The following is a 20,619-nucleotide window of genomic DNA, read 5'->3' on the forward strand; positions in this document are numbered from 1 at the left end:
TTCTTTAAAATGACTTCTATGAAAAAAAAAAATGTGCTCTTTTATAGAATTTTGCCTAGAGACCACTGAGTAAAATTTATTGACATTACGATATCATATCTAAAGTAGAAAAATAAACTTTATTAGGAAAAATTGGATTTGATTTTTAAAAATTTGTCAGCTTGTTACTGTATAATTTCTCAAACTAAATATTTTGCATGATAATATCACAAGACAGAATGACTCGTTACTTTCTACTAAAATGTGAATTCAGTAATCAGCGAATTAAAATTTTTAGTGATAGGATAGTTATAAAGTTAATGGTCATTTATTTAATATTAATTATACTAATATACAGAGATACATATTAGTATTAAGCTATTGCCACATTAAGATTTATTTTAAGAATTAATTGTATTTAAATTGATAATTAATATGATAACTTCTGTAAATTGGTGGTTTTGAATAGAATATTTTTATATTTAATATAAGGTAAAAATATACTTTAGAAATAGAAATGTATAAAATACTGTAGTCAGAATTTTGAATATTACCTGTCTCTCAGTTTGGATTTCAAGTTTTGGTATTCTATAGTATATAGTTAACTAGCCCTTAATAGTTAAGTTGAAAAAGTGTTCTGTGTTCAAATGAATTTGGTAAGGACTGAGTTAATCAAAGTTTAACCTGTGTTTTCATTGTAAGGTTACTCAAAAACTCTCACTATGGGAATCTTTAAGGGGAATGGGGTTATGCAATATTTCCCAAGTTTTATTTGTTCGTAGAAACCTTTTTCTTTTCATCACATCTATTAACATTTCTTGAAAGAGCATTTCTCTTCTGTGAAAGAAAACAATTGCTACCACTTTGAAAAATGGCAGTTTGGTTATATTTATATAGCCAATTATAGGAAAAAAATTTCTCGCCTACATGTAGGCAAGTTTGAATTATCTCCTGTGTCTTTCTTTAACCCTAATGCTGCGGTTATTACTACTTGTGTTTCTTAGGTTGACTACAGAAAGTCGTGTTATAGAAGTGTTTATATATAATCATGGTAGTCTATCCTCAGAGTCTGAATCCTAAGATTCTATAAAATAACTTATTTGAAATAGTCCAAGAAGACTGTTTAGAACAATTTGCAAAAAGTCATGATGCTCTTAAAATGCCATAAAATACATTATTTATATATTCTTCTGTTTTTGTGAGATAAAGTTAGAGGCTTTTCATGTTTTTACATGCTAACATATATTGTTCATAGGAGGAGAACTAACGGTGTGGTATGCTTCCAGTGATGAAAATGCAAAATTTTTAAACAGTGTTCACTGACAAATTCAGAAAGTCAAGCTGTAAAATGGCCTTTTTACTCTGAGTAAACAATTGTGGAATAAATATAGGGAATATTAGAGATAATGCAAACTTTAAAAAACTACACACTATAACTGATGTGACATAGACATGATTTGGAGGGCTTCAGTCATTGGGGATCATTAATCTAACCTTAGAATAATTAAGGAAATTTTGCTATATTGAATGTTCAAACCAGAATCATGAGCTATTAAAATTGTGTCAAATAAAGCTCTGAATTACCATTACCAAATATTATTTAAAACTAATATATAAGCAGTTAAAGACTTAGAAAATTGGCTTGTTTTAAAAAATGCTTTATATGTGGTAAAGTACAAAATAAATATACAATGAAAGTAGTCTCTTTATCACACCAAATTACTCTATAACTTTAGATAGGATTATAGAGTGAAAATTAGTTTTGAGTTGCATTTTTCTGAATGGAAATTACTACTACTGTTTATTGCTACTGATTATTAATATTCTGTCATTCTTCTGTACATAGGGCTTAAACAGTACCTCAATATCAGTAATATAAAAATACAAAAACTCTCTACATGTTTCTTCTTGAACTGTTTGGACCTGATGAACAGACCTCGGTACAACAAGCTGAATAAACACATTACATTTCAAAGTATCTTAACAGTCCCAAAGTCGTAAGTTCTCTGGATCCTAGAGCTCTACAACTAAAAATTACGAAATTCAGCCCTAAAATTTTCTCAGCAGTATTTCCGAAAATAACTTGAGTTAATGGATCACTAAGAATAATTATTATGTAAAATATTACTAAATTGGACTTATTTTATAATTTGATAAAATTCAGATATCCTAACTTAAGCTTCTTTTATTTACAAGAAATGAAAATCATCAAAGTTATTTGCATCAAATTATATTTTCTTTGCCCATTTTAGTTGTGATAACCTATATTAGTTTGGAGTCTGCCATCTATCTGAATGTTTTAGCCAAACTGAACTATTTCACAAGATAGAATGATGATGTTGGATATTCCTCTGCTAATACTCTAGTTTGTAAAGGTCCTTCTTTGGATGTCGCCTTAAATCCCTTTTGGATATAAGTTATGTATAATAATTTGGGGGAGTAAATTTATGAAAAATAATAGTACAGATGCAGTTCGTCTAATGCGGTCCCGTTTATCTACCATGTTTTAGGTTCTTTGGTTCTTGGCTTTTTTTTTGAGGGGGGGGATCATCACACTTTTGGCTCATAATAAGCCTGCGGACAACTTAGCTCTTTTTTTTTGAACTTCTCACAAGTCAAGCCTACTTTATCCAGTTGTGTGATTCTGATGTTCACAGTTCAGGTTGGGGAAAGGGGTTTTGTTTTAGAATAGGATAATTATGAGCTCACTTTTCAACCTGCTTCAGTTAATTGCTGCTGGGGTGTCTAAATAGAGATGTTATAAAGACAAATATGAATCTAGAGAGAAGATAGTCAAATGTACAGAGATTTGTGATTTTAAGTAGTGATTAAAACTGTCATCTAAGAACCATATGATTTCACTTATGTAGGATATAAAACTGAAACTCATAGACACAGATGACAGTATGGTGGTTACCAGAGAAAAGGGGGTGGGGGTAGTAAAGGATAAAGGGGGAGCAAATATATGGTGGCAGAAGATTTGACTTTGTGTCATGGGCACACTGATCACGTATCTTAGAAATGTATACTTGAAACCTATATGGACCATACTAACCAGTCACCTCAATAAATTTAATGAAATTTTTAAAAAACTGTGAGAGTGTTTTGTATGGAGATGAAGTAGCTATAGGAGGTGCTATTGCTTTCTCATACAAATTCAAGCTGAAGCTATTCACAGTAGTGTCCTTAGCCCTTTAATAAGTACACACTTTTCAATTTCATTGACATTTCAAATCCTTTATGGACAGTTTAGAGGATTAGTGAAATAGTTTTACATTTGTGTTGTGTGAATTATTATTTCCTAAGATTAATCAGTTTATTAATCTCTGAAATTCACAATATTGTAAAAAACATGGTGGTGTTGATTTTGCGTTTGGCATGCATCATTCTAGCTGTTTACAAAACAGGTTTTGTCTTATGAATTAAAATTAGTTAATTTTACGTAAACAGTGTATATAACTTGAACCATCTCCATCTCAGTGGATTAATTAATGGGTAGTGGGAGATACGGTGATAAATATCATCAAATTAAGCATTTAATTTATTTCATTTAGGATAGACAAGAAATTGATACCATGTTGCTTCCAGTAGTAGGAACTGAGTGGCTGGAGACTTGGTTGTGGATAGTTGGTTGCCTTTTCACTTTGTATTATTTTATACTCTTCAGATTTTGAACCATGGAATGCTTTTACTTTTGGAACAGGTAAAAAAAATTAAAATTTGAAAACGGCTTTATTTACTTTAAACATGAGATAGTATGATGTGTTAGAAAGTAATGACATTTGAAGTTAGAAGTCATGATTTCAAATCCTGATGTCACCATTTTCAGGTCTGCTGGCCTTAGGTGATTCATTTCGCCTCTTTGAATTGCAGTTTCCTGTTTGAAAATGGGGATGATGATAGATAGATAGAATCCTTTCAGTAAAACATATCTGAGAGGCACACATTCTGATAGGTGCTGATAGGGGACACAGCTTCAAGTAAGGAAGTAGATAAAAATTTAACCCATTGTGACCATATCTATGATGAAGATAAATATGCTATAAAAAGCATAGAAAGCATCCACACTGGCAGTTTAGGAAGTGATAAAGATAGGGGTTAGAGTGGTCCTTCTGGAAGATCAGGACATTTACATTTTGAAGAATGAATAAGGTGGTAAAAGAGGATGGAGAGGGGGAGGAGGCATTCCACTCAGAGCAAACATCATTTCCAGCCCCACCTCATTTTATGTGTGTTTGTGTGTAGCACACTCTTACTTGTTTTGTTAAGAAAAGATTTTATAACAAGTTCTTCCTTAGTTTTGCTGGCTACCAAAATCTCAACTATATTAGTTGAAATTTGGTAATAGTGGAAAATCTCAACTTGACTTTCTAGTGACTACAAAAGAATTAATAAAGAATGACTAAAACTCATTGAATTTTAACCACATACGATTTACCGTATAGACCATAACCACTAAATCTGATATCAGTCTTTAGTTCTTTCTCACTAAGGAACTAGTGAGAATTTTTAATTGGGGTGGCTGAGCAATTTGCTTCCAATTTGCTTTCAATTTGCAGTCCTTGGGTTTTCTCAAATGAATTGATTTTTTTCCTCTGCATCTTTATTGGTATTTTTGTTGTAACATTTTTTTAATAAAGACATTATTTCTTTTCTTTCTGGGGTCAACATACTAAAACCCTTGGTGTTCAAAAACATAAAGTTCATTCTAAATACAGTCTTTTATTCTGATTTCTATAGAATGCTTTCTCTTGAAATGTTTAGCAGAAAAAGTTGTTGCCTACTTTACTTGTTAAGTCAAATTAGCTCCTTTCCCTAATCTTGAATACTTTGTTCCTCTTCATTGGGGAAGATAAAAAATTTAAAGTCACTTGACAAGAAGTTACTGAGTTCCAAGTTGTATGTGGATATACTTTCCTGGTGCCATAGTGCTTCCTTTGTAATGCCAGTAAACATCTTACCCCCCATAATAGTTTATAGACATTATTTACTTGGTGCCCACTTTCCTGTAAGTTACCATTTAGGGGTATTGATATTTACTATTTAATATCTGATATCCTGTAAGTTATAGGTGTACTTTATAAGTTGAAAATATGATACAGATAAAAGGTAGCATTATTTACTATGGCTCTTAGTTCCAGTAAGTACCATGGTTATGACAAACCAAAATTTTTAAGTTTTACACTAAAGTTTGAATAAAGACTCTTACATAAATTTACAGGGACTACTTCTTAATAGAGTGGAAATATAAAATTGAATATTGTATAGGAAATTTCCTCTGTTTCCATGTTTGTTGACGCACTTTCTCAGTTTCTAAGTGGTTTATTCACTTTAGAGTGAATTAGCCCAAAGTAAGAAAGCATTTCTGTATCTGAGGAACAGTCTTCTGCTGTTAACGATTGCTACTTCAGATGCTTGTAGCTTCAAATAGAAAGTCAACTACACAGATTTTTATCATCTCATACATAAGAAATCTGGAGATAGTATGTTTTCAGGGTTGGTTATTTTAGTAGTTTAATACCATTATCAAAGATTCAAATTCTCTGACATCCCAGAGTGACCTGTCCTTTTAGGCTGCATCTTTTCATGATCCCAAGGTGCCTGCCGCAAGTGACAGGTGTCACACACAGGTGACAGTGTCCAGGGGAGAAAAGGGAATTATATCTGCTTATATCACATTTAGGAAGAATGACAACCTTCTCAGAAGCCCCAGCAGATGGCCCTTTTGTAGCTTTGGCCAGAACTGGGTCACTTAACACATGCCTAAACTATCACTTGGCAAAGGGAGTAAGACCATTATGATTGGCTTCTTCCCTTGAAGGACATGGCTTCTTGGATGATAATAACCAACATTAGATTCTGTTGGCAAGTAAGAAGTGCTGCTGGTTAGGCAACCAACAGTGCCTCTCACATGTGAGTGCATTTTAACTTTTTTATGTGTTCAAATGCTTGAGATTTACTTTAAAAAATAAAAAGTTTATCATAGTGGCTAAGTATGACTTTGGAATAAAACAGTTCTTTGGCATTTAACAGCTGTGAGAAATTGGACAAGCTCCATGAATTTCAGTGTAGTTACTACTAAAATGGGACTCACAATGGTACCCATTTTATAAGGTTGTTTTGAGGATTGAATGACAATGCAGGTAGCATACTTTGATGTAGTGTTCGGCTCATAGTAAATGGTTAGTATGTGTTAACTGCTTTAATTTTAGCTTATCTTGAATGGATCAAGCTTTTTCCTAAATCTATTATATATCATGTTTCATGGGATACCAATATTGTAACTATCAGTGGTAACTGTTGATTGAACTTCACCACAAGGCTAGTTTGTGAGGAGCAGATTCAATGATGACCTTTAGAAATGCTAAAATATCAAAAATTAGTTTTCCAACCTGACTTCTTTCATCAGTGTTGCTGTCTTCAACTTAATTTTCATTAGTAGTATCATTTTTGACCAAAGTTTTATGAAATATGTAAAGCATGATAGCTTGCATTTTATTCATTTTGAAATATTGATAAATCCTGGTTCAGTTTGCTTTGACTCTAAAGACTGTTTTAAAAACATTGTGGGGAAGCATAATTAAGAGACTGTAAAGTGGGAATGATACTTAAATAGGATTGTGAGTATTCAATATTGAATGCAATAAAGTACACAAGAGTCTGTTCATGTCTTCAATAAATTTACTTTCTTTATCTCTCATACAATAAAAATCTCAAAAATAATTGTTTATTTCTTCAGAGACAGTAGAGTTTACCAGTTATGTCAGTAGAAGAGAACCATATCAGTCAGGAGAAAGGAAATCTATACTAGAGATTTCGAACAGAGGGGTTTAAGACAAGAAGTTGATTACACAGGTGGTGGTATAATTTTTATGAAATGCTGAGGTTTCATTGGTTGGCCAGTCATCTCAAATTTTTATGATAAAAAATTTGGTAGACATTTCTTAGCTTTAAACAAATTTAAAAACAAGTGAATATTTCAAACAAGTGGGGAAAGATGTATTTTGCTCATGGGTCTAAAAGTTGAAAATGAATAAAATAGATTATAATTACATCATTTTAAATATGGTATGTAGTATAGGATGACATTTCTTTCTTAGTGCATCCTATGCTCCTCTGAGAAGATTATTCTTATAAATCCAGATTAAATGAATTTTCCTTTTCATGAATTGCTTCATATTACAGCCATAACTCTGTGTGTGTGAGGGGGTACTTTCCCTGGACTTTCTAATTGTCTTTCATTTTTTATTATTAAGAGAAAAAACACATGAATGACTTCTATCTTCTTACTCACTGTAAAGTGAGTTACTTACTATAACTCACTTTAGAATCAGTTCTATTCCGCTTCTGAAAGATGTTTCTGTAAGACTCCACACTAAGATTCTTTAGACTGAGTTCCGGCCTAGATGGAGGCGTAGGCAGAAACCCTTCACTTCCTCACACAACCAAAAGGAGGATAACAACAGTCTAAAATCGATAAACAACCTAAAGTGCCAGAAAATCAAAGTTGATGGAACTCTGACAACCTAGGAATTAAAGAAAAAAATCAACCAAAATAACCAAACTGGTAAGGCAGCAGACCATGCAGGCAGACTCAGAAAAACTGTGGTGAGGCGGGAGTCCAGGTGGGGGGGGCGGGCTGAAGGTGAAACTGAGACTCAGGAGTTGATTGTGGACTACAACAGTTGTCGCTGTGGGAGAAACTCCCAGTCTCACACTAGAGTCCATTGGAAAGTGTGCTACAGACGAGCAGGTGAGCCGCACTGTTCCCTCTCTGGCCCCTCCCCCACAGGCAGTGCCACAGTGCAGCAAGGAGGGTTGCCCTGCCCAGGTGAATACCTAATGCCCCACCCCCTTACAACTATCAGCTGCACCAAGACAAAGAAATATGGCCCAAATGAAAGAACAGAGCAAAACCTCAGAAAGAACTAAGCAAGGAGGAAATCACCAACCTATCCGATGGGGAATTTAAAGCCTTGGTAATCAAAGTGCTCACAGATCTGATTGAGTTTGGTCGAAAAATGAAAAAACAAATGTAGGATACCCAAAGTGAAGTAAAGCAAAATATTCAGGGAACCATCAGTGACAGGAACGAAACCAGGACTTAAAGCAATGATTTGGAACAAAAGAAAGAAAGAAACATCCATCCAGAAAAAAAGGAAGAAACAAGAATCCAAAAAAGAGAAGAGACTTAAGAACTTCTGGAAAAACTTGAAACATTCCAGTATCTGAATTATAGGGGTGCCAGAAGGAGAACAACAGCAAGAAATTGAAAACTTATTTGAACAAATAATGAAGGAAAACTGCCCCAATCTGGCAAAGAAAATAGACTTCCAGGAAGTCCAAGAAGCCCAGAGAGTCCCAAAGAAATTGGACCCAAAGAAGAACACACCAAGGCACATCATCATTAAGTTACCCAAGATAAAGATAAAGAGAGAATCCTAAAAGAAACAAGGTGAAAGGAGACAGTTATCTACAAAGGAGTGCCCATTAGACTATCAGCGGATTTCTTAAAAGAAAGCTATAGGCAAGAAGGGGCTGGAAAGAAGTATTTGAAGTCATGAAAGGCAAGGATCTACAACCAAAATTACTCTATCCAGCAAAGCTATCATTTAGAATGGAAGGGCAGATAAAGTGCTTCCCAGATAAGGTCAAGTTAAAGAAGTTCATCATCACCAAGCCATTATATGATATGTTAAAGAGATTTATCTAAGGAAAAGAAGATCAAAACTGTGAAGGTAAAATGACAACGAACTCACAACTATCAACAGATGAACCTAAAAAAAAAAGAAAAACAAAAACTAAGCAAACTAGAACAGGAACAGAATCAGAGAAAAGGACATCACATGGAGGGATTTCAGAGAGGAGAGGGGGAAGGGAGGAATGGGGGGGAATGTACAGGGAAGAAGCAGCATAATTAGTAGGTATAAAATAGATGGGAAGAGATTAAAAAATGGTATAGGAGACAGAGGACTCAAAGAACTTACATGTACTACCCATGGACGTGAACTAAGGTGGGGGGGAATGCTGGAGGGTTGGGGATACAGGGGGGAGGGGGGATAGAGGGAGGAAGTTGGGAAAACTGTAATAGCATAATCAATAAAAAATACTTAAAAAAAAAAGATTCTTTAGACTGATTGTTTTCCTGACCTACAGCAGTTTTAATCCTGGGATTTCTTTTTTTTCCCCTTTATTAGACAGTTGCATTATATTGATCATAATTTCTTGATTTTCGTCTTCAGTTTGCTGGAGTACATTCTTAAATAAATTTATCAAAAAGGGGACATAGTAAATAAACTTTCAGAATTTTTAAATAACTAAAAAAGCTCTCCTGGCCTATGATTTCTTCATCCATTATCCACATGACTAATTGCATTTTTCAGATCTCAATTCACATATCCTCTTCTCAAAGTGGTCTTCCCTGATCATCCTATTTTAAATTGCAGATCCCCTTCTTTACTGCTTTTTTTGTTTGCTTGTTTGTAGCACTTTATCACAGTCTCACCTGCTTATATTTTTGTACTTATTTATTGTCCTTATTTCTCATCCAAAAAGTGTCATGGAGCAGAGATTACATGAACTCATGCTTGGGACATAGTGGCCATTTAGTAAATTTGTACTGAGTGAGTTAGTGGATTTTCCCCTCACTGCCATAGTTAAAAATCTAGGTTATAAATATTTCTTTCAGACCTTTGAAGGAATTGCTCTATCGTCTTCTGATATCTAGTGTTACTAACATGAAATATAAAGTCAGTCTGCTTTGTTTTCCATCTGTAGGTTACCTGTTCTCTTTCTGAAAGCTTTAATTTTCTTCGATCTCTAGAAATTTTCAACAGTGTACAAAAATGTGGGGGAGGTTTTCCTCACTAACTCTAGTAGGGTTTTTTTTTCCCTCACTAATTCTAGTAGGCACTTAAAATGTGGTGGTTTCTTTCCAGCTCTGGAAAATTTTATTTTTAAAAAATTCTTCCTTTGATTTTTTTTCTGTACTGTTTACAACTCTTGTTGGTTATCAGATTTATCTTCTTTACCCTCGATGTTCCATTTTCCTTATTTTTCTTCTTTTAATTTTACATCCATTTAATGTAAATTTTGATATGCTTATTAATATTTAAACAGTGAAATGTGGCATGCTGTTTTCTTTGTCTAAAATAAAATATTAATAGTAGGCCAAAATAGGATAGGTGATTTAATATTTGTATTTTGTGTATTACTAATAATAATGAATGACAAAGGTGGTTTATCACATCAGCAGAAAAAGGAAGTACTCATCAGTAAATGATCACTGGTTTACTGGAAAAGGACTTAGTCTGATTGCTCATCAGGCACTATACATATTTTAAATATTACATAATAAGAAAATGTTACACATCCATAAAATTTATGACTAGGTATATTCATCACAGTATTTATAATATGGAGATGGCCTAAATGTCTGTGTTGTATTGATAGTATAAAATATAGCAACTAAAAGCTATATTTTCAAAGAATGTTTAATGACATTCTGGGTACCCTGGGTAAATCCCTGGGTACCCAGAAACCAGCAAAACTAGGAAAACAAGGATCTCACCCCTAGGGTGACCTTTCCTCTGTTAGCATATCTCACTGGTCATGCAGGTTAGACCCCCTGACCTTTCATATTGCTAATCATGCAGTTTGGACCTCCCCCTGACCTTTCCTCCCTTGGCATGTTGCTAGACCTCCTTAGAGGAGGAATGAGCGGGCCAGAGAATAGCTTCATATGACTCCCATATGAGCTCCTGCACCACAGCCCCCCATTAAGCCATCAAGACAATGAGGTTCTGACTCACATAAAATAATATGAGGGGAAAAACCTTGAGTCTTTTGACCACAAAGACAGAATTTTGGTCAAACTAGAGATAACATCAGTTGTGTTTCAGCTCTAGGCCCAGAAAAACAGCAAGGTGGGAATGGGGGCTTGATGCCATAGCTGATATCTGGACCAGCTGTGATGACTAATGACCCCCTGCCCTGGTGCCAGCCAATCAGTAGAGACCAAGACCCTTGAAAGGACATCTGGAAAAGCTGATGAACATTCTATGGGGATATTCTCCTGAGACCTCCCCTGAGGTCCCCACCTTTAGAGATGAGATAAAAACCCTCAGGACAGAAGACTCCTCTCTTTTTCTTTCTCTCTCTCTCCACTCATGCCTTTGTCCTTTAGGTGTGTCTCTTCACGCCTGTGTTTATAAGGTGGTAAAAAACATAGATAACCTGATAAATTATATTCAGTGTTTTAATATTTCAAATCATGATATAATACCATGTCATAAATTTAATACTTTTTTTAGACCAAAAGACTTTATTTTTAGTGAATGCATAGCCAAATAGACATAGAGTATGACTGTAGCAGACTTTAGTATAGTATATACTTGATTAGAAATGTAATAATTTTGACAGTTCCAGTTGTTCATCAGGATGCCAAGAATAAATAGGAAATTTTATACACTGAAGGTTTAGTATCAATTGACACCACCATTTTGGAAAGCAATTTGGTGATATCCAGTGAAGTTGAAGTTGTGTGTATATTTTATAAAACCTCTTTTGCATCATGTCACTTGTCATCAGCACATTGATTTATATTGTTTGTTTATATTGTTTATAGTGGAACCATTTCACTTTCTCCTACCTCATCTTACCCTGTTTTATTCACTAATTTTATAGGCTGGGTTTTCCCTTATGAGTCGGGGGAGCAGTACATTTGCTATTCAGTTTCCTTCCTCAGCCTTTTCACAAAATACACCCCTTTTTTTAAAACAAAAAAAAATGTACCTTTATTTGTTTTGATATTCTAATAGCCACGCAAATATTCAGCACTTTTTCTTTTCAAATGTGTTATGTAGTTAAGTGTCTCTTCAGTTTTGCTGGGGCAATTGCTGCTATTTTCCATAGACAATCACAATGGACTAGGGTGGCTTGGATTACCAACCAGGTGTCTGTGGGCCTTAGCATAGAATTTAATCTTTCATTGTAGACTTTCTTAAAAATCACATTTTTCTTATTTCTCAAGTTTTATGAATCACTTTTATTCCACTTCAGAATTGTTTTTATATGTCTCTTTAAATTGAAAATGTTGCAAGGCAATAGTGAAATTTTTGGATTCAACAAACATTGAGTGCCCATTATGTAGAAAGAAGGTGAAGACATTAGCCAAAGAACATAATATGCATGGCCGTGGACACAAACAGTCGTGTAGGGATTGTCTGAGGGAAGGGAACACTGGGTAGAGGCAGATAAAGGGGGAAATAGTGGGGATAATAGTACTATCATAAACAATAAAATATATAATTTTTAAAATGTTTAAAGAATACAGTATGAATACAACCTAATCCTATCTTTAAGGAATTTAAGATTTATCAAGTAAATTGGTTTCAGTGTAATGTGATAAGTGCTAAGATGGTTAAGTAGGGGTTGAATAGAGTTAAGAGAGGTCTTTCAAGTAAGGGTTCAGCAATATTTTTGTAAAGAACCAGAAAGTATGTAATTTAGGCTTTGTGGCCATACAGTTCTGTCACAACTACTCATCTCTGCTACCATTGCATGAAAGCAGCCATAGATGATACATAAATGAATGTGTGGAGGCATTAGTTTGCATTTGCCTTATGACTAATGATGCTGAGTGGTTTCTAATGTGTTTATTGTGCATTTGTATATCTTCTTTGGAGAAATGTCTATGTATATCCTTTGCCCATTGTTTAATTGGGTTATTTACCCTTTTATTATTGAGTTACAAAATGTTCCTTATATATTGTGGATACAAGTTCCTTATCCTATACATGATTTGCAAATATTTTCCTCTATTTTGTAATTATCTTTTCACTTTCCTTACAGTGATTTTACAAGCACAAAAGTTTTTAATTTTGATGAAGTCTGACTTATCTATATTTTCTTCTATTTCTTGTGCTTTGGTGTCATATGTAAAAAGTCATTGCCAAATCCAAGGTCACTAAGATTAATTGTACTTCTGTGCTTTCCTCCAGGAGTTTTATAACTTCAGCTTTTTACATCTTTGATCCATTTTGAATTAATTTTGTTTATGGTATAAGTTTGGAAATCACAGGCTTTCCAAGGTTAAGGCTTTCCACAGTCTTTTAAGGTTAAGGCTTTTAACCTTAAAAATCAAACCAAAGATAAAATGTCTGAAAATGATAATAAAAAAATATATTAAGTGGAAGGAGATGCACGAAACAAGAATGCTAAGTTATTAATAATTGTTAAAGCTGGATGATGAGTACATGGAATTTATTATGCTATTTTCTCCACATTTTTGTTTGAAAATAATAATAAAGTGGCTTTCTAAGTATCAATTTATTATGATTTCTTACCATCATTAATTTTATTTACCTATCATCTGTAATCTGTAGCATGTCTTGGTGTTAGGCTGTTAGTTATTAGATGACTATAAGTACAGGTTCGTTTATAAACTATGAAAACCTTATTTACAATAAGAAAAATACTAAAATCAAGATAATTAAGCTAAAACTTTTACACCAAGGTATCTACATTCTTGATTTACTCAAAATTTTTATTTTATTTAGAATTTTATGAGTAGTATATTTAAATGTGATACATGCAAATTTGTGTGAAGGGGTGTCCAACCTTTTGGCATCTCTGCACTACCCTGGAAGAAGAGTTGTCATGGGCCACACATTAAATACATTGTGGCACGTAATCACAAAAGAAAAATCTCATGACATTATAAGTGAATTTATGATTTTGTGTTGGGCCACATTCACAGCCAGCCTGGGCTGCGTGTGGCCCACAGGCTGCAGGTTGGACACCCCTGGAGCCTTCAAACTTGTTTTGGGGGGCAGCTGTTCTGAAAAATGATGAAAGAGGAAAAACACTGTTTTGCCTCAAGTAAGCGTATAATTGAACAAAGTTAAACTAATTTCCTTATTCTAAAAGACTTCTCAGCCCTGGCTGGTGTGGCTCAGTGGGTTGAGCACTGGTCTGTGAACTGAAAGGTTGCCAGTTCGATTTTGAGGGCTCATGCCTGGGTTATGGGCCAGGTGCCTGGTTTGGCTTGCAAGAGCCAGCCGATCAATGTTTCTCTCACATGTGCATGTTTCTCTCCTTCTCTTTCTCCCTCCATTCCCCTCTCTTTAAATATATAAATAAAATCTTGAAGAGAAAAAGAAAAAGACTTCTTAGATCTTTAAGATTTGACTAGCAGATTTTACCAGCAATAAGATTTAAACTTGTTTGACCACTAGTGTCCCATGGAATAGTTTGGGAAACACTGGACTATATATTTTAAATCACATTATGTCATGTACTTGCAGTTAACCAGTTTTAAGGTATCATTTGGTTATCATTACCCTGATGGTTGTAATTTTTTAACATTTCTCCTTCTGATGTCCATCCTTTTCTATTGCTCTTATGTATTTTCTCTCTTAAGTATTTATTTTCCTAACTACTAAAAGTTACAAGATTTTGAAGTTGCTTTGTTTCTCTGTGAGGTGTGGGTTTGCAAAACTAATGGGAAACATTTTGCAGTTAAGTATGCCTTTAAAATATAATAAATTATGACTTTTTATTTATAGTTGGTTTTTTTAACTTAAAACATTTGCAAAACTTGCAGAGGAGAGCAATGTTTAGAGAATTACAGCTGACACGGTCACTAGCAAAGCAGTGTCCGTGGCGTTGTGGCTAAGACAAAACAAATTCACATGGACTGCCAAGTCCTGTGGAGGAAAAGGGACAGCATGGCCACTCTCTCAAGGGGAGAGCACCTTGGAGCTCCTTGGCCACTCAAGAGAAGAGGTTCTAACCCTTGCCTTGACAGGCTTTTATTGGCTTAATTTGCATAGGAATACAGGGCGTATATGGAAAGCACATCAGTCATTGTCAGGCAGTAATGATCAAACAATAGATGACATTCAAAGAACTCTGAGGGCTTATTTTGAGTCAGGGTCAGATAGCTAAAGTACCATAAAACTTTGGGGAAACAAACTAATTTCATGCTTGGATCCTTATCATTTAAATTGAGGGTATTAGCAAAACAGGTTTCAAGGGATTTTATGCATTCTTTCTAAGGCCTGATCACCACCCCCCCCCCAACCCGCCCTTTCCAGCACAGGGCGGCACCCACCTCTGGCATTGTTTCAGGCTTGGGTGGAGCAAGGAAAGTAAGGCCGCCAAGAGATTAGGAGACTTCTTGCAGACAGAATGAGGACTCAGGCCATGTCAAAGCCGAGGGGTGAGGGTCCATTACCCCCTTTCTCCGTAGCCCCCCAAGTCCTTCCCTGAGGGCCCTCTCGTGACCATACCTGTCTGAGGTCATCCCTCCCTTGAGGAATCTTACCTGTCATTGGCTAGCAGGTTATGTGCTGGGGGCCAGACAGGGTGAAGAAAAGTGGGCAGAGGCAGTGCTTCTGCCAGGGAAATAAGCCTTGTCTCCTTAGTGGCTTGGGGCCTCAAGGTCTCTCATTCAGCCTTAGCCATGGGGGGTTACCATCTCTGAAACCAGGCAGGGCAGTTCCCAACATATAACTATTAGATATATTGAGGTATCTCTTGAATATAATTGAATTTTACTTTATTCCATAGAATTTTAAAAATATAGATGAAAGAATAACTAGCAGACTTTAAAATCATTCAAAATCATGACACTCAGAGATAATCATCAGAATTTTCAATAAAAGTAATACTTATACATGGGGAAAAAACCCGCAAACTTTATTGTAAGGCATAAAATGAAAGCCTCCTATTAACCACCGAGCTAACCTTCCCTACCCCAAATCAATCCTTAAAGCTCTTCTCTTACCAAGTAACCACAGTACTAGTTTCCCAGATGCCCGTTGTTATTTGTTTGAACATCCTTTGTATATTCATGGCAACATAAAATTTATACCTATCTTGTACTTTGGTTTTTTGCTTTGAGGTATTTCAGGATGAATGTTTGAAGGCCACATAATATTCTACAGTAAATGCTGTTAACATTTTGTTGTAGTCCTTCTATCTATGTCAGTAACACAAGATTATGAGGGACCGGATGGGCCTTGACTTGAACACCTCAAAATTCCGAACTAGAATATTTTAATATTTTAATATTTAGTGTGTAGTTTATGTAGTGATTTAAATCCAGATTTATAATCTGATTTAAAAGTCTTCTAGGTAGTATGATAAAAGATTTTTTTTAGATTTGCAAACTTATATTAACTCCTATTAGAATATGAAAATTAAATCATGTTTTGAAATCCACTTTAAAATTTTCATTGCAAATGATTAGATAAAAGTCATGCTCTAATATGACTTTTATTTTCCATCCTAGCAACATAGGTCTAGAGAAGTAAGCAAGCCAGATAGAGAAAGCTGCTCTTAATGTGTATGGACTATGAGAGCTTTTTTCCTGCTGTTTAGATAATGTATGTATGGGAATGTTAGTGTTTTCTTGAACTATACTTTTCTTTTATATTAGAATTTATTTAACCAGAATTAGGAGAGATAGAACTATTATGGTTAATTGAATTTTGGTTATCTGAGGAATAATCAGTAGCACTTTGTATTGCTTTATTCTTTATTGTTGAAAATCTTCCTGATCGATGTCAATACCTTTTTCTGCATTAGTAAATAAATACTTGTTTGTTTCTACCACTTGTCCGTGAAAGAACCATGTCTAAAGTATCCCAGCTCCTTACACAGGGAAGGTTATGCATAAAATTACGTGGACAGTAAATACTTGTCAAACAATTTTGTTGAAAATAATCTAATCTTTCTTTGTTTTGGATTTGGCAAGCAATATACTGATTTTTTTTTTGTTCCAGTAGGCAGGGCTTTTACATTAGATTGTTTCAAGTACATGCATAAAAGTTTGGAAAACGTATATCAAAAAAAAATCAAGACAGTCCTGACTGGGTGGCTCAGTTGGTTGGAGCATCGTCCTGCACACCAAAAGGTTTCAGGTTCGATTCCCAGTGACAGCATTTTTCCAGATTGCAGGTTCAGTGTCTAGTGCATATGGGAGACAGTCGATCTCTCTCTCTTCCTCTTTGAAATCAATAAACATACCCTTGGGTGAGGATTACAGAAAAAAAAAACAAGATAGAAATGGTAGTACATAATAATTTTAAATGTTGTTTTTACATTGTAATACAATTATAATGGGATATGTTTTTAATTAAAAATTTAAGAATTGCATGTTTTGCTGGATTGCACTTGCTTTAGGCAGGTGTAGGACTTAAGGGCAAGATGATCATATATCAGTAGCTAAAATATTTTTCTTCTCTTCTTCCCTACTCCCCATCTAGTACATATACTTTTTTATTTTAAGTATGTTTTGTATTTACATAGTTTCTTTATTTCTTGTGGTCTATTTGCTAGAGAGTTAATTCTGTAAAACATTTTTCATTTATTTATAGATTGGCCAAAGAAAAAATGATGTATGAAAAAGAAGCAAAACAACAAGAAGAAAAGATTGAAAAAATGAAAGCTGAAGATGGTGAAAATTATGCCATTAAAAAGCAGGTAAAATTATATCTTAAATGAAAATAGCTGACATGTACAGAATACCATATTAACTAATTTATTTACACCTCTGAGAAGGTCCAGTTATTCCTTTACTATTAAATACTTCCATTTAAAAATGAGGAAACTGAAACACAGGTTAAATAACTTGCCCAAGGTCGCACAACTACTAAGTAGCATTTTGAACACAGGCATTCTGGCTCTGGAATTTGTACTCTTAACCATTAAGCTATGCTGCCTCTCCAATTTTAGGTATTAAATATAAAAATGACGTAATTTTACATTATACCCCAAACTGATGTGAAGACCACCAAAATAAAATATATCCTATACTTTTTAGTAGCTACTTCTGATTATCTTAATGACAAATTTCAGTCTCTAGCATTGCATACAAGGCTTTTCTTGATTTTCATACCTGTTTATCTCTCCAACTTCATCTCTTGCTAGTCAATTACCTGGACCTCTTAGGTTCTACCTTTCAGTTTCCTGAACATGCCCTTTCTCACTTGCCTTTGAGATATTTGCACAAGTCTGGGGTGCCCGTCCTACTCCTTCTATCTACCCTCTCCTTATTAATTCCTGTTCATCCTTTAAAACTCCCCTAAGCTCTGTGTCAATGGTAAGTTAGGTGCCTCTCCTCTGTGCTCCCCTAACACCTTATTTACTCCCATCATAGCATTTACTGAATATTCATTCTCGTCTGACACTTCTCATAATTCTTTGAGACAAAAGAGGCTATCAGTGGTACTTCCTCATATTCCCATCACAAAATCTATCATCCTCCCTACATCTGTACCATTACCACCTTCCTTCATGTTAGAGTGGATTATGTGCCCTAGCCTTGTTACAACCACTAGTGACATTTTTATCACTTCCTTCCCCTCACCTTATATAACCACAATAGCATTTGACAGAAGTAACCACTCTATCCTTCAAACACGCTTTTATGTTGGCATCTTTGATAGAATAGCTTCCTGGTTTTCCTTCTATTACACTGCCATTATTCCTCAATTTCCTTTACTGAAACTCTCTCTTTCCCCTCTCTCCCTCCTCCTCCACACCTACCTACCTACGCCCCCACATACACACATATTTTTTTAAATCTTTACAAGTTCTAAAACCCCTGCCCTGGCTAGTGTGGCTCAGTGGATTGAGTGCCGGCCTGTGAACCAGAAGGCCACTGATTCCATTCCCAGTCAGGGCACATGCCTGGGTTGTGGACTGGATCCCCAGTTGGGGGCACATGAGAGGCAACCACACATCAATATTTCTCTCCCTCTCTTTCTCCTTCCCTTTCCCTCTCTGTAAAAATAAATAAATAAAATCTTTTTTAAAAAAGTTCTGAAATCCCTCTCTGGGTAATCTCTTACCTTCCTTTAACTTTAAGTACCATTTTAATGCCCCTTTATTTATTCATTCAACAGATATTTATTGACAAATACAGTTTCAGGTACTCTTTTAGTCGTGGAATTAAAACCAGTAACAAAACAAACAAAACTATTCAAATCCATGCTTATTTGCATTCATTTCAGTGCCATTATCTCCCAAATTTATATCTCTGTGCCTGACCACTTCAGATTTATACTCCGCTAATCATCTGCTTCACATATCCTCGTGGGTGTCCAAAATAAAACTTCTGGTCTTCCCTCAACTCAGCCCACTCCTCCAAAATAAAAAGCTATTCCTTCTCTTATTTTCCTCCTCTCAGTATATGGTTACTTTCACCCATCCAGATACCCAAGCCAAAAATTTAGTGGGTCCCTTCTTGATACTTCTCTCTCTTTTTAACCATATATCATAACACCAAGTCCTATTTCTTATTCCCTCTATTTTTTTCTCTACTGCCACTATTCTAGTCCAGTCAACTATCATCTCTTGCCTGTACTATTGCAATAACCTCCTAGTTGGCATATCTTTTGTCTCTTGACACCTTCCATTCCTTTCCTACCACAGCACACCTAGGTTGATCTCTTCAAAATGTACATCAGATCGCTTCTCCTTTAAAGTCCAATGTCCAGTGCATTTACAATGAAATCTAGATGACGCTATGAAAAAGGAGAATATGAACAAGCTTATATAGATTAATCTCAAGACTTATTTTTTTAAATCAGCTTTATGAACTCTCAGTGGTTTTCACCATGTAAATTATGTTACAAATGGTAATAGTGCACACTTAATCCAGACTTAATTTTGCAAGTTATTACTTAAAGTGGATTTTTCTATAGGTAGTAGCTTCCTGTGATGCAAAAGGAATATATTGGCACCTGAAACATTTTCCCCTAGCTACCCAGAAAGAAAACCTTCATATTTTCTTGAGCTTCTAGGAGAGCCTGTCTTCCTTTGTGTGTGGTATAGCAAGACATTTGTGTCAGGTATGCATAAATTGGGGAAGATTTGGTAACGTATAGACATAATATGTCCCTGAATATGTTGACCTTTATAAACTAACTGCTCTTCAAGTCTTACAAATATTCCTAAGATTTATATATGGATTGTAACTTTTTGATTCTTAAAATTATGATTAAATGCTTTTAAAATATATGCTCCCACACATATTCATAACACTTTTGTACCTCACTCACTTTAATGCCTCTATTGTTTTCTCACATCTAATGAGAAACAACAATAGTATAGATAACTTTATTTCATCCAGGTCCTTCTTGGATTCCATCAGGCTGATTTTTCCAGTTGTGTAGTTGGTGACTTCATTTAGTTCTTTCCTAGCTCTGTTCTTTTCATCACCAATAATCTATTTTTAATTAGCCCTATAGTTAGAATAGGCCTTGTAAATTACATGGAGTGGGGAATAAATGTTTTATTTTCTAAATAAAATTCTACAAATAATATCACAGATTATTTCATTTATCTTTATATAAATATTTCACTCATATATATATATTTTTAAGATTTTATTTATTTATTTTTAGAGACAGAGAAGGGAAGGAGAAAGAGGGGGAGAGAAACATCAATGTGTGGTTGTCTCTCTCACACCCCCTACTTGGGGACCTGGCCCGCAACCCAGGCATGTGCCCTGACTAGGAATTGAACCAGTAACCCTTTGGTTTGCAGCCCATGCTCAACCCATTGAGCTGCACCAGCCAGGATTTCATTTATATTTATACATTGATCATTTTTCAAATGAATCACTAC

At 34.9% G+C, this 20,619-nt stretch overlaps 1 protein-coding gene across 1 annotated transcript in view; it reads left to right on the forward strand.

The window, feature by feature from the left end:
• The window catches only part of TBCA (tubulin folding cofactor A), a 76,497-nt gene that overhangs the window by 41,761 nt on the left and 14,117 nt on the right, over positions 1 to 20,619 (forward strand). The window contains exon 2 of the mRNA XM_024563501.4: positions 17,364 to 17,469. Within this exon, the coding sequence (XP_024419269.3) occupies positions 17,364 to 17,469 (106 nt within the window). The remainder of the gene's footprint in view (positions 1 to 17,363; positions 17,470 to 20,619) is intronic.

The sequence above is a fragment of the Desmodus rotundus genome, chromosome 1, assembly GCF_022682495.2.
Source record: "Desmodus rotundus isolate HL8 chromosome 1, HLdesRot8A.1, whole genome shotgun sequence".
NCBI lineage: Eukaryota > Metazoa > Chordata > Mammalia > Chiroptera > Phyllostomidae > Desmodus > Desmodus rotundus.